The following is a 14,043-nucleotide window of genomic DNA, read 5'->3' as shown; positions in this document are numbered from 1 at the left end:
CAACTAAAACAAGAAAATTAATAAAGTGATTAATTTTTGGATATTCTACCACATTTGACAACACATTTTACTTAGGTTTTGTTCACTTTTAAAAAATTATTTATTCTGTTATAATATTAATGAAGATTTCAATATTTATTCTCTACCATTATCTCACATCTTTAGGTCTTATATTGCTTAATAATATAAGTATTTTTATAAAAATTTTACATACACTTAATCTCTCTTAATTTTTTTATTTTTTTCACAAACTTGCGGCCGAATCAACCTCAAAATCGTTTAGTTTAAAGTTTTTATCATACGCGTTATTTATTATTTTATTATACATTTAATAAATAACAAAGGTACATTAATGCTGATTACGAAAGAGAGAGAGAGAACGAGAGAGAGAGAGTAGTCAACTCAAGTAAGAATCAATTTTCCATTAAAGAAATTAATGTTAATGAATTATATCTTTAAGCACAAAATAACGGAAAAATGATTAAAATTAAACATTTGATTCGAATGACGACAGCGTTGCATGTATGCATTATATTTGTGATGGAGGAGTTTCTTCAACTTTTAAGCTTCAAGTTTTGGTGCCTCTTCTACGGTGGCTTTAGGCTTTTCCTCCTCTTTCTTCTCCTCATCAGCTGCCACCACCTCCTCGCTTTTCTTGTCTTCTTCCACCTTTGCCTCCTTTTCTTCCTTCTGCCCATCATAATATACGTACATGACAATGAAGTAGAACAACTTTTAAAGTAGTATATGAAACTATATATATAAGGGGCAAGCAATGAGTATGCTTAAAATAAAAGTAATATTACAGTATATTGTACCTTTTAATAAAGAGTAAAGATTGTTTCTTTTATGTGTAATACATTTATTTTCTATAAATTTAATAAAAATGTTCATTCTTCCCATTTTATTCATTCAAAAAATTTCTACAATAACCACCATGGCAATTGACACAAAATTTCGGATTATTTTGCTATTAAAAACTTGATAAAGTAATGTATGATCCGAATGCAACAATTATGTATTAGTATATACCTCAATGAATATGGTGCCTAGAGCGTTGTCATCGGAGGCGGCGGAGACAGCAGTGGCGGCCTGCTCCTGGTCGATGACAGGCTCGGGCACTGGCACTGGCAATGGGGCATCATTACCCTCGTTGGTCTTGGGAGCGCTAGCGCAGTTGCCCATGTTCAATGCAGAAAATTGTGGGAGAACGAATCAAGGAGCTTTTGGTTTCCTTCTTGATGTGTTCCCCCCTTTGGATGCAAATGAATGAGTAGTTTCTACTTCATCCTAACATGGTTTTTATAATGAGCCTAATAACTTAGATTAATTATATACCTTAACCATAATTAGCAAATGCTATATAATCTGTATGGTCAAACACAGGCTGTGTGATTGGCAATCACAGGCTGGGCTATGGTCAATCATCATATCCCCTCCTTAATTAATTTGCTTTCATTACAATAAATTTGAAAAAAAATTAGGTACATTAATTTCCTTTTTATTATATAGTTTGAATCAATATACGTGCATGCATGTGTATGCTTTTTACTTCTTTTAGTTTTATTTTTGAAGTGGTGCTTCTATCATGTACATGGTATATTTTAAGGAGGTACTACAAGAATTTCGTGTGAATTGCCAAATATACATAAAGACCCTGTTACACTTATTAGTACTAGAACTAGAAAAACGAGCTTGTGTGATTAAAAACCTTGTTCTGCCTAATACTATGGATCTTATGAATTAAGGAACTCACTAAAACAAATTCCTGACAAGAAGGAAACAATTGAAAGAAAGATGTGCCACCCACTTAACTGCTAATAATGCAAGGACCAATTGATATTCAATATTCATGCACCATTTGCTTTGGATGCAGCATAAAAAGCTTTCACGTGCTCCACGTCATCGTAACTTCCAAGGATTACAGGTGATCGTTCATGTATTTTCTTTGGAACCAAGTCAAGTGCCTACAATACGAGACAGAAGAGAACTCATTTTAATTCACTAAACTTCCTATGATGTGATACCAGATTTGATATATAATATAACATTCAATTAAACTTTTGTCCTTAGCTTATGTCAAATTCAAGAAGCAGAGATGCATGCAATGAAATTATGTAATTTGTATATATTAATATACGCTAACAAATGTAGCAAATCAAAGAATACATACCCTTCCTTTTCCAGTAAAAGCTTGACCTCCAGCTTGCTCCATCAAATATGACATTGGAAACACTTCGTAGAGAAGCCTAATTTCACAAGAAGTTTCCATAACTAAGCCACAAGTATATATCTATTTAGGATATAAAATGAGCAATGCCAATGGTGTGAAATTGAAATACAGAGTTGGAAATCCTAGTCCTAGATGCTAAATCATGTTATACGGTTAGAAGTTATAACTAAGAGTTGAAAATACAAAGCATGATGCTTAAATCATATTATATGGTTAAAAGTGAAGAGAGTCTAGAACACAAAGCACATCACACCTTAGCTTTCCATCTGGACTTTTCTTATCAGCAGGGTACATGAAGATACCACCATAAAGCAATGTTCTATGGATATCAGCAACCATACTGCATTATATACTCATTTCTGTTAGCACACAATAATTTAAGATATTTGAAAGATGGATAACATCAAATACCTTCCAACGTATCTAAGGGACTTTGGTGAAGAACCATCTTGAGGAAACTTGCAATTATCCACATACCTGGAAGAGATATAGGGTTGAGAAACAAGAACTTTGTCATTTATGAGTTTTGGAATTAAAGAACAAATAACAACAAATCCTTATCCCACTAGATGGGGTCACTCACATGATATAAAATCACCAGATTTTAAAGAAAAGATCTCATTTCGGGGATGTTTTTGTTATATTTTTCTTAGCACCTATATCTTTTGGGACAAATGTTTAAACTTACTCAGTGATTGGTTTCTCCCAGTTTTTGGCATTTCCTTCATTCACTGAATAAATATTCCCTTTCTTCGGTATCTGTCAAGTAACAAATAGTTGTTAAAGAAAGCAGAAAGCTCCCTCTTATATTCTATGTTCTAGCATTCACATGCTGCACAACAAAAGATTTATGAGCAGTATCAGCTCAGGCCTCAGAGCAAGGATAAAGGACAAAAGTAGCATGGTTTAGGATTAAATCAAATAACAAAACTTCCAGTGACATAATATTGATAATATAAATTTGGAAGGTGTACATGTAACAACTCTTAATCTACCAATTTGAATCCACTATGCATGTACCAACCTTGATGTTTGGGTGAGTTAATATGAACTCTCCAAGAGAAGGATCAAGTGTGAAACCATTTACACCATGTCCTGTGCTAATCACGAACTGCGATCCGAGAGTTTTCTCAATACAAAGTTATATTAAACGAACAATTCATCAGATTGGTGTTTTGTTTTACCATGCAAGAGCTACCATACATGCAGTAACCAGCTGCTAACATTCTGTTCCCAGGTTGCAAGACATCATCAAGTGTAATTTTATCTTTGTCCTTCGCTGCATAAATGCCAAAGATCTATAGGGAAAATGGCAGGTATCATTGTAATTTCAGTGATTATTTCCAATGCAGCAATTATATTTGAGATGACAATTTCATACAGTTCCAATAGAAACACCGCATTCAATATTTGAGGATCCATCCAAAGGATCAAATACAACAATGTATCTGCAAAATGGAAAGGGAAATTGTTACTTGGAATAGTCAATGTAGTTTAGAGTGAGTATTAGGTATTTCTAAAGCTCCGGAACTCACTTTCCACGCTGTTTTGGCTTCACAAAAACAGCCTCTTCAAGCTCTTCTGAAACAAGAAGGCACTGAAAAGAAAACAAATTGCAGTAATTTCTATGTAATAGGTAGATTAGGCTTAGAGCATTTGACAGTTACAGATCTAGAGAGACTCACAGTGCGCCCGCTGCTGATTAAGGCGTTAACAAACACCTCATTAGAAAGCACGTCCAATTTCTTTTGCTCCTCACCCTAAACAATGTATCTTAGAAATATTAATACAGTGAACATGATAGCTGAGAATCGTGAGATGCATTAGGTAACGGAACAGAATAATGCAACTAAAATTTGAGAATTATAACACTCTTAATATATTTTTCTACTTATCGATCAATTTGACAAAGTGAACAGACCTGAACGTTGGTTTCTCCAGCAAGTCCTAGAAGTTTGGCGAGTCCAGCCTGCGAGGCAGTGCAAAGAGAGTTATGAAAATGAGAAAGAATGAATGAATAAAGAAAAGGTTGATGGAAGATGAGAGTACCTTGTTAACAGCAGAGCAAACGTACTTGCAGCCAAGAACAATGTGATTGAGGAGGATGGTGAAATCGCCGCGTGATTCTGGATACTTTGACTGCTCATTCAGAACAAACCGAGTGATAGTCATCAAATCAGTCCTCTTAGCTTCCCCTTCGTGATCCATTCCGGTTGCCGTTATGGTAACAACCACAAACAACCAATTTATATTTGTAATATGTGTTTCCCAAGTAACAGGGGAGAATGCGAAATCTTTGGATCCCGACCTCTTTGCCACTCTTTCATTTCATACTCAAATTTTATATGGAAACAGTCAATATGGGGAAAATAAACTCAATATAAAAACTAATTCAAATCAGTTTTGATTGATTTTATTCTACTCTTATCTCAATTAATATGTAGTCTATTAATTGTTCAAACATGCACACCTTATCTTATATTTGACACATCATCTTTTAAGAACTATTATTTTAAATCTTTCTTCTTTTTCAGAAAATATAAGTTTCTTCTTCTTCTTTTTTTTAAAACAGGTTTTTATTCCCTCCCTATCTTTGGGAACTAGCGTTAAAAAAAATGAAAAATTAGAAAGGAAACAAACAAACAAACAGGATTGGAATGAATTGCTGGAAAAGAAATCGTTGGAATCTATTTATATCCGAAAAGAATACAATTGTAGTTTTTTTCTTTTTGGTGTCCATTATAGTAGTTATTTACAATTATATATATATATACACACGAGATTGAAACCCCGTTAAGAAATGAAAGCAAATTCACATATTAGAGACATCCCTTGTAAGCTAGTCTTATAATCCCTTCTGCTGTCAAACCTGAATTACTCAAATAATCCATTTTCGGAGGATTAGAATAATCTAATCAAAACTAAAATGAAATTGCCCATCCAATGGTGAAACAAAAAGCAACATTAATTTTCGTTTTTCTTTAACTTCAGTTCTTGTACATCTGCGCTAACTGGCTTACCTCAATTCATGGGGGCATGCATATAGATTAACCAAGTGGTATAAAGCAGAATAATCAAATAATATCATATCATATATCATACAATAGAGAAAGGCAACAACGCATATTCTGTCTAAACAGAGTGCTCTGCAAACATAAAACCCACTTGAGCATAAAAATAAATATAAACAAAAGCTGACTCCAAAATCCCTGTTTGAGTTTGAGAGGGAAAGATCCTAAAAACTTATCATTCTCCAAGGTCTAGGCACCCAAATTGATGGCCAAGACATGAAAAATGAATTAAAGGAAAATCAAACCAAACAACCTACTAAAATCCAATACAATCTTCCACCTGCATAGAATAGTCCAGCTTCCAAGGACCTAATAAAAAACATACTCAACTTAAAAACCAATTCATCCATTAAACTAGATACAGCTCTATTAAAAATCTCAAGAATCAAATAAGTCAACCAAACTTGACTCCAATATGGCACAAGACACGGTGCATTAAGAACTTGATCATCATCCTTGATCCTTCTCAACTTGACCCGATTAGAAGCACTTCCGATGAACGATAGCAGGTCCAGATTCATCATATTCACCCTTTGAAATCCACATCTGTATACAGCAGAACAGAAAAAGGGAATTCAGTGACTTCCATAAACTGGTCCGTTATACTAATTACGAGATACCACCAAACATACAAGAAAAGAACAGTGGGGAAAAGCAACTGTACAAACCTGCTGAAAGGTGCTAAGTGATGCCAAGATAGAACCACCGATCCAAACACTGTACTTCCTCTCAGGGGGTGCAACTACCTTGATCTTCATGCTGCTTGGAGCAAGTGCACTAATTTCTTTGCTCATCCGATCAGCAATTCCAGGGAACATAGTGGACCCACCACTGAGCACGATATTTCCATAAAGATCCTTCCTGATATCAACATCACATTTCATGATGGAGTTGTATGTAGTTTCATGAATTCCTGGAGCTTCCATACCAATTAGAGAAGGCTGGAAGAGTACTTCAGGGCATCGGAATCGCTCAGCACCTATTGTAATGACCTGTCCATCAGGCAATTCATAGCTCTTCTCCACTGCTGAACTAGTCTTAGTAGTTTCCATTTCTTGGTCAAAATCAAGGGCAACATATGCTAATTTCTCCTTCACATCACGGACAATTTCCTTCTCAGCAGAGGTATTGAAGGAGTATCCTCTCTCAGTAAGGATTTTCACCAAGTACTCTGTTAAATCACGACCTGCAAGGTCCAACCGAAGAATTGCATGGGGAAGTGCATACCCTTCATATATGGGCACTGTGTGGCTCACACCATCACCGGAATCAAGCACAATACCTATTTACATAACCAATACTTCAATAAGAATATCAGCAGTAGAATAAAATTTGAAGCTAATCATAATGAACAAACACAAGTCACAAAATAGATAAATGTCTGATGCATGTATTAATGAAGTTGTTCTTGGTGCATAGAACTCACTCAACCAACTTATGTTGAACATCAACCAGCTTTCCACTTCCCAATATTTACAGCTTAGGTTACAAATTTAACCTTGAGACCAGCTTCATATTCGTTAAATCTTAATTTAGCAAGCGTACACCATTTAGCCATGTAAAATAAAAAATTTAAAGAAAAAAAAATACCAAAAACCAAAAAGCAACTATTGAAACAAACCTGTAGTACGTCCACTGGCATACAAAGACAGGACAGCCTGAATTGCAACATACATGGCAGGCACATTGAAAGTTTCAAACATAATTTGGGTCATCTTCTCTCTGTTGGCCTTGGGATTGAGTGGTGCCTCAGTAAGAAGCACAGGGTGTTCTTCAGGGGCAACGCGAAGCTCATTGTAAAACGTGTGATGCCAAATCTTTTCCATATCATCCCAGTTACTGACAATTCCATGCTCAATAGGGTACTTCAAGGTGAGGATACCCCTTTTTGACTGGGCTTCATCACCCACATAAGCATCCTTCTGACCCATTCCAACCATCACACCCGTGTGACGAGGTCGCCCAATAATGCTGGGGAAGACAGCCCTAGGAGCATCATCACCAGCAAAACCAGCCTGCAAACATGAATTAAAATATACATTATCATGAGCAGAATGCCAAAATCCTGCAAAGCATAAGAATACGTGATCATAGAGAAACTAATCAACCTTGACCATTCCAGTTCCATTGTCAACAACAAGAGGTTGAATATCCTCACCATCAGCCATCTTTCAAAACCTGTACAACAGCAAGGGATTCCACTACTTCTCAGTTATGCATAATTCATCAATCAATTTCTATGTACGATCTTACAAATTCCAATCCTATATTACATGCATAGCAGAACATAACCACATAGCTCGCAGAATAAAAAAGACACGCAAATTATTATCATTTCCAAGTTCATCAACTTCAAAATCGCAGGATAGAAAAGCGAATTTTAAAATTCGGTGCATCAGAGTCACCTAACCACAAAATCAAATAAAAGTGGAAATCTACTCACGCAGAAAACAAAGAGCCACAAAGTAGAACCAGATCAACAAGATCAGAAAATTCTCGACCAAAAAAGACAAAGCAAGACCTCGTAAGCTAAAAAAATTCACCAAAAAAATTGAGAAAGAAAAAATATTAAAAAAAAAAAAGAAAGAAAGATCAAAGATCGAAACACACCTACTTGAAAGGAAACAAAAGTTGCAGAGAAATTGGTTTTTGTGGTGTGAGCAGCAGCAACAACAGCAGCAGGTGAAATTGGCTGTAGAGAGAGAAGAAGAAGCAGCAGCTTTATATTCGGTGATAAAGTGGACTGGTCGGGGAAGAAAAGCGGACTCTACTACAGCTGGGGTGACTTTTTCTGTGGAAACCGAGTGCCTGCGCTGAATTGGAATCCACTGAAGCAATCAGCCGTCCATTCTAGCAGATCAAAGACTGATTGGTGTTGTGGGTCCCATGCCACGTCATTATGGGCGGCTCTGATGGCCTTTTGGACCCGGCTCGTGCCGACCAATTCTGCAAAGTCTTGCTGTACCATATCACCTCCACCTCCTCTTTCAATTCATTAATCATATATTCCATATTCGATGCTCCCATCGACTTATTCAAAATTTTGGTGTATTTGTCAATAAAAGACAATTAACGCCTTAATCATATTGTAAATTCAACTATAAATTAAAAAATATTCTATGTTTGTATATATATTATAATATAATCTGTTAAACTAAAAAAAATTATTAATCAATATATTTAGAATATTCAATCTTTTTAGTTTTTTAGGAAAATGAATGAAAATTTATATGATTTCAACATATTTTAGATCCATTTCTAAAATAATATATAGACTATTATACATTGAACTACATGGGATTATATTAACTCACAATATAATACTCCTAACAATTACACTGCCATGAAATACACTTATTTATGAATATTTCCTAATTATTAATCCAAGTCCAAATAGAATATCTTAATAGTTAATATACAATCTTCTGGACAGTTCTAGTGACACGGTTTTATGCAAATGAACCCGGACCGAATCCAAATCCGAATCCATATTCGGATCCGGTTTTGACAAATCGGAGACGGATCTAAAATACATGCTCTGCTCTCTGCTTTCTATAGAACCCAACGCAGTTTGCTTATTGATAGTAGTGCCTACCGCCACAACCACCATCTGAAGCTGCAACAACACCTTTCCGCACTCTTCTCCAGCTGCAATGTATGCTCCTAAGCTTTACTCTTTCTCTTCCATTTCTCATCTTCTCTATCTGTTATTTATCTATCATTTCAATTTAAGCACTTCATGTCTCACTGTTTATCAATCTAGGGTTTTCAATTTCTGCTGCCGCTTTAGTAGTGTTCCTTTAGTATTAATTACGTACGAATGGTATTGCGATGATGAACTCTGAAATGAGATTTTTTAGCATGCGCCTGATTGCTGCAGAAATGGTTGAGACTGGAAGTTGAAGTTTTGGAGTGTGTTTGACTTTCATGCAAAAGTTTAATTTTCACTGTAATTGGTTTATTGCGTCTGCTAAAGTTAGCTTCTGCTTGCATGATATGAATTCATGACGGGATTCTGCTGTCTTCCAGAATTTTTGGGGATAACCCTTGAGGAGCTAGAAATGGATCGGTATTACTTTGTTAGCTGAATCCTGGTATCTGATGCCATGATAGTATACATTGTTCATCTGCGGCAAGATGATGGCTAATGATTTGCTTTTCAATGTGTTCTTCTATTCACTTTGTTGCATAAGCTTTATGTAAACAGTTGCTAGTGCAATGTATTTTGATACATCAATAATTGTTATACTACAGGATTGGTGTGCCTGCTTGAAAAATGGTTGAATTGTTGGTTTAACTATTCCTGCTCGTTTTGTTATGTCATTTTCATTTTTCTGCACTTTTATAATTGTATTGCATTCCTCTCCTATTTGTTTCGATTTGGATTTTATTCTGGATTCAGGGCTGATGAGGAACCTGTTGATCAGAAGAAATATCTTGAAGAGTCTTGCAAACCAAAATGTGTAAAAGCATTGCTTGAATATCAGGTGCACTTTCGTGTAGAATAATGAGCCAGATTGTATTATGCACTTTATTCTTAGTTGAAGTGATTAATACAATTGCAAGATTATTTTGTTGCTAGTATACTAGGACCTCAAATGTATTCTTGTACTCAAATGCTGTAATTGGGGACTTTACAATGTCAGTCACTGATTATTTGTTAATTTTCTTCTTCGCACTTGTTATGTTGACCACATTTTAAAAAAAAATTATATGATTGAGTCCTAAAACATACTCCAATATCTTCTCTATTTAGAATAGGAGGTTGGTTTGGGACATTCAGTCATTTCTCTTTTTCTTTTTTCTTTTCTTTTTTTTTTTTTAATTTAATGAAGAGAACACAATTTGAGTTTCGAAGAGTGGTCAGCAGGTACGAAAAGAAGGTTGACAGGGAGTACCAACAAAAGACAAGAAATCAAGAATGTAATGTATCAATGATAAGATTACAGGAGTTTTGTGTTGTCTTTAGCTGAGAGCATATCGTATTACAATCTGAACTTCAACTGATTCTTGTAGAGATAATGAATATGCTAGACAATTATAAAAATTTGTTAATATGCATAGCTATAACATGATAGTTATGCCCTTACCATACTCTAGAAAATAAAACCCTTTTCCTATACATCTGCTGTGCCCAAATTATTTCAGAAGCAAGGCCTCAATGTATATGTAGGCACCACAGCTTTATAGTAAAGATTTTATGTTGTTGCTGATGTTGTTAAAAGGATTGCACAGTGGAGCCTTCCTCTAAAATCCATTCTCTTTCTAGTTTAGAGAAGCACCTAACTCATTATTTGTAGGCACCTCAGATTTTGACTTGTTTGTTTAATAGAACAATATATTTTGGAATGGAGAATCAATGTTGGCAGTTTTCTTTTTGCCTTATATCTTCTGTTTCTACGAAGTTCAAGAGAATTTCTTGCTTGGGACAGAAAAGTAATGCTTGAAATTACTACAGGCATGTGTCAAAAGGATCCAAGGTGATGAAACCGGGAACAAACACTGCACTGGACAATATTTTGATTATTGGTCTTGTATAGACAAATGTGTAAGTATTACTATTTAGTTAGTAAATAACGGTTCCGTCATTTGGTTTGCTTGGTTATTTGTTCTCTGACAACTTTGTTATCCTGCAATGTAGGTTGCACAAAAGCTATTCTCCAAACTGAAGTAATGGGGGATAAATCTATGGTATATCGTCATTGCATTATGTTCTATTGTCATTCCTACACAACTGATCTCACACAATTGATTTTGTGACCAAACTATATGGCATGTATGGTTACGTGGATACTGCGAAATTTTGAGCTCTTCTTGTTGTTGACCTTTGATAATGATCAATAATAAGAACTTTGCCAAATCATGACTCAGGATGTATTCTGAAACCGATCTGACATTTTTAGCAAGTTGTAAACTGTGATTTGAAGTGTGGTTCTTTTAAATTTTTCTGGTTCAAGTGTTGCAGCTGAATAATGCAAAATCAGAGGTAGGTGATTGTTTTTTTTTTTTTTTTTTTTTTTCGGTATACGAGGTAGGTGATTGTTATTCCAGAAGCTTATCATATTTTGTATTTCTTAAGCTTTTTGAAATTTAGTCCATTGACTTCTGGATTGGGCTTTAAATCTTTGGGCAGGTCGCCGGTTAGATAAGCCCATGGTTGTTGACGACAGGCCCACCTTATTAAGCTCAAATAGTCAAAGTTTATGTTAGGGCCTTAAAATAATTTTTTTAAGGAGTAGTAGTATTAATGACTGGTACAATTTTTAAAATTAAATTATAGTTTTTTAAAAAATTATTTAGAAGTTTATAGAAAAATTAAAAAAAAATAATTTTTTTCTTAATACTACTATTTTTTTATCATATTTTTATAAAATAAATATTTTTAGAACTAAAAATTTAAATACAAAATAATGTATTTATAAATTATTTTTAATATAATTATTTATTATTTAAATTATTTTTTCAAAAGGAGTTTAATTAAGTTTTTTATCTAAATTGGTTCTAAATCTTTGTCTAGGTACTGACCATAACAAAAACAGGGTCTTTGCCTAGTTTAGTCCTTATCTTGGAGGGGCGTATTAGGCTCTCACAATATGGTTTATAAATAGAATATTGATCTTGATTGCTTTATCATTGAAATAATTTTCGCTCTTCAAACTTTATTATTTTTTGTCAGTATTTTTAGTTATTAATCTAATTTTTTTAATCTAATAATTTAATAATATATTCTTAATTTATATTTTTAAATATTATTGGTTAAACTGTTAACAAAAACTAATAAATTCTATTAATTTTTTAGCATTTCTCTTATTTAAATGGTTTTGAGTGACAAGATGAAGAATACGAAGGGGATCTCGTCGATGTCACACTCACAGCACAAAGTTAAATTGGCATCCACTTTATTTTTTTCATTTTCTTGCTACTTCCTCTTTTGGAATCCAATGGCTTATAAATAATTTCATGTAAACACACGTAATCTTTGTTTTTCTTTTTTGTTCCTATTGCTAGCCATGACCAGATATTAATAATATTATCTGGTTACATTAACAGTTCGTCATATACCATATTTATATATGATTAAATTGTGACCCTTACAAGTTTTTAGTTATTTCACTTTCTCCACTTCTAAATTTGAAAGATGTCTCAATTAAACAATAAATTGAGTATACGAATTAAATCTGTCGTTAAAAATAGTTCTAAACCACTCTTTATTTATCCTATGCTCCATCTGAATATGTATCACAAAAAGATGAGTCATGAAATGCGATTTCCACCATTATGGCCTTTAGAAAATCGGAGGTACCTATATTTTTTTTGTGTTCAGGTGAAGTTGACTTCACGTGAAGTTGATATCTGAGAGCTGTTAGATGAAAATTTAGTCAAATCAGTTAAATCATCTAACGGCTGTCAGGTATCAACTTCACATGAAGTCGATTGCACGTGAGTTTTCACCAATTTTTTTTTGTATGGTGGTGTCTATAAATTCTACTGTCCATTTACGTTGTTTAACTTAAAAAAAAAACAATTCACAAATCCGATAGTTTGATTTACGTTTTTTGAAAATAAAAAATTATATTAAAATTAGACTTTTTTATTTATAGCTTATTTTTTCTTTTCAAACAAATCGGACCGCTTGATTTTATTAATATTAATTAAAGAAATAACATCATATGAAAAAAAAAACACCCAAACTTTCAATATTAACGTATTAGTGTATTACACATATTTAATAAATATTAAAAAAAAATAGCCGTTTTAAACTTCTAATCAATCTGTGGAACCCACGGATTACGGATATAATGCCTAATAACAACGAATTATGGGCATAAGGCCTAATAACAAAGTGTAACGCATGTTTTTCTTCTTTTGGCAATTTTTTTCTTTTAAAAACATATATGGTTTAAATTTAATCAAAATAAAGAAAAATGGAAGAAAAACTTACCTTTCAATAGTCATTATAAAATATAGGATTTAACTAACATATTTTCGTAAGACACGTGTTAATGTTACTAAACGAAATTTTTTTTATAAAGAACATACAAAATTTGAGTATTTGATTATTGTTTTCATTTTTTATTTTGTGAAAAAAATAGTAAAAAAAAATAGAAAATCCTATTTTTTATTCTTGCATCTATTTTTTTCATAAAATTCTAAAATAAAAATATTACAAATTAAAACATAGAGACAAAAATACAAACTAAATAACTCATGTATTTATTTTATATATTTTTTAAAAGTAAAAGTTCATGATATACACCTCTTGGCGAGTATGGCGACGTTAAGATCTAATCTTGAAATACTAATTGTTTATTTTAACTAAAAAGCAAGTGCATCCAAGTCATAACTAGCCACAAGTGCTAAGTACTTGTTCGATATTTTTTTAGTAAAATAATTTAAAGAAAAGTAAACACGTTTATTTAACGATGCTCTGCCTGATGAGCGCGATTAAGTATTTATTCTTTCAAAACCAAAATTTTGGAAAGAGAAATTTTTGGGACCATTAATTTTTAGTTATTTTTTGTCGTGTATAAATATTAAATTATTTTTAATAAATAAATTTTATTAATTTATACATATAAATTTTAAAAAATATAAATATATAATTTATGTGTACAAATTTTAGTAATATATTAGTATAAATTATATATTTATTGTGTATAAAATTTTTATTCATAAATATGAATATAAATTATTACTAATAAAAAATAATAATATCTATGGACTATATAACATTATTAT

At 33.0% G+C, this 14,043-nt stretch overlaps 3 protein-coding genes across 4 annotated transcripts; 1 reads left to right on the top strand and 2 right to left on the bottom strand.

Moving 5' to 3' along the window:
• Positions 1-394: 394 nt before the first annotated feature.
• LOC112783164 (fructose-1,6-bisphosphatase, cytosolic) lies at positions 395-4,592 on the bottom strand. The gene is made up of 13 exons (XM_072229362.1): positions 4,283-4,592; positions 4,155-4,202; positions 3,919-3,993; positions 3,769-3,830; positions 3,615-3,681; positions 3,418-3,531; positions 3,258-3,344; positions 2,922-2,992; positions 2,645-2,710; positions 2,487-2,573; positions 2,174-2,249; positions 1,033-1,967; positions 395-690 (listed from the first exon to the last, which is right to left on the bottom strand). The coding sequence occupies exons 1-12, from the start codon at positions 4,439-4,441 to the stop codon at positions 1,851-1,853; spliced, it is 1,029 nt and encodes a 342-aa protein (XP_072085463.1). The 5' UTR covers positions 4,442-4,592; the 3' UTR covers positions 395-690; positions 1,033-1,850.
• Positions 4,593-5,304: 712 nt separating this feature from the next.
• LOC112783163 (actin-7) lies at positions 5,305-8,303 on the bottom strand. 2 transcript variants are annotated; one of them, XM_025825969.2, is made up of 5 exons: positions 7,915-8,303; positions 7,413-7,482; positions 6,926-7,319; positions 5,973-6,586; positions 5,305-5,850 (listed from the first exon to the last, which is right to left on the bottom strand). In XM_025825969.2, exons 2-5 carry the CDS (start codon positions 7,470-7,472, stop codon positions 5,785-5,787), a joined length of 1,134 nt encoding a protein of 377 aa, XP_025681754.1. In that variant the 5' UTR covers positions 7,473-7,482; positions 7,915-8,303; the 3' UTR covers positions 5,305-5,784. The 2 variants fall into 2 exon arrangements, with proteins under 2 accessions (XP_025681754.1, XP_025681755.1); XM_025825970.3 differs by having other exon boundaries at positions 7,919-8,171.
• On the top strand, positions 8,302-11,164 carry LOC112783165 (cytochrome b-c1 complex subunit 6-1, mitochondrial). The gene is made up of 4 exons (XM_025825972.2): positions 8,302-8,959; positions 9,707-9,791; positions 10,763-10,852; positions 10,946-11,164. Coding segments are annotated over exons 1-4 (210 nt in total). The 5' UTR covers positions 8,302-8,957; the 3' UTR covers positions 10,979-11,164.
• Positions 11,165-14,043: the final 2,879 nt, after the last annotated feature.

This window comes from Arachis hypogaea, chromosome 20 (genome assembly GCF_003086295.3).
Source record: "Arachis hypogaea cultivar Tifrunner chromosome 20, arahy.Tifrunner.gnm2.J5K5, whole genome shotgun sequence".
Taxonomy (NCBI): Eukaryota; Viridiplantae; Streptophyta; class Magnoliopsida; order Fabales; family Fabaceae; genus Arachis; species Arachis hypogaea.
The sequence above is the reverse complement of the archived record's forward strand: the minus strand, read 5'-3'. Positions and strand labels throughout refer to the sequence as shown.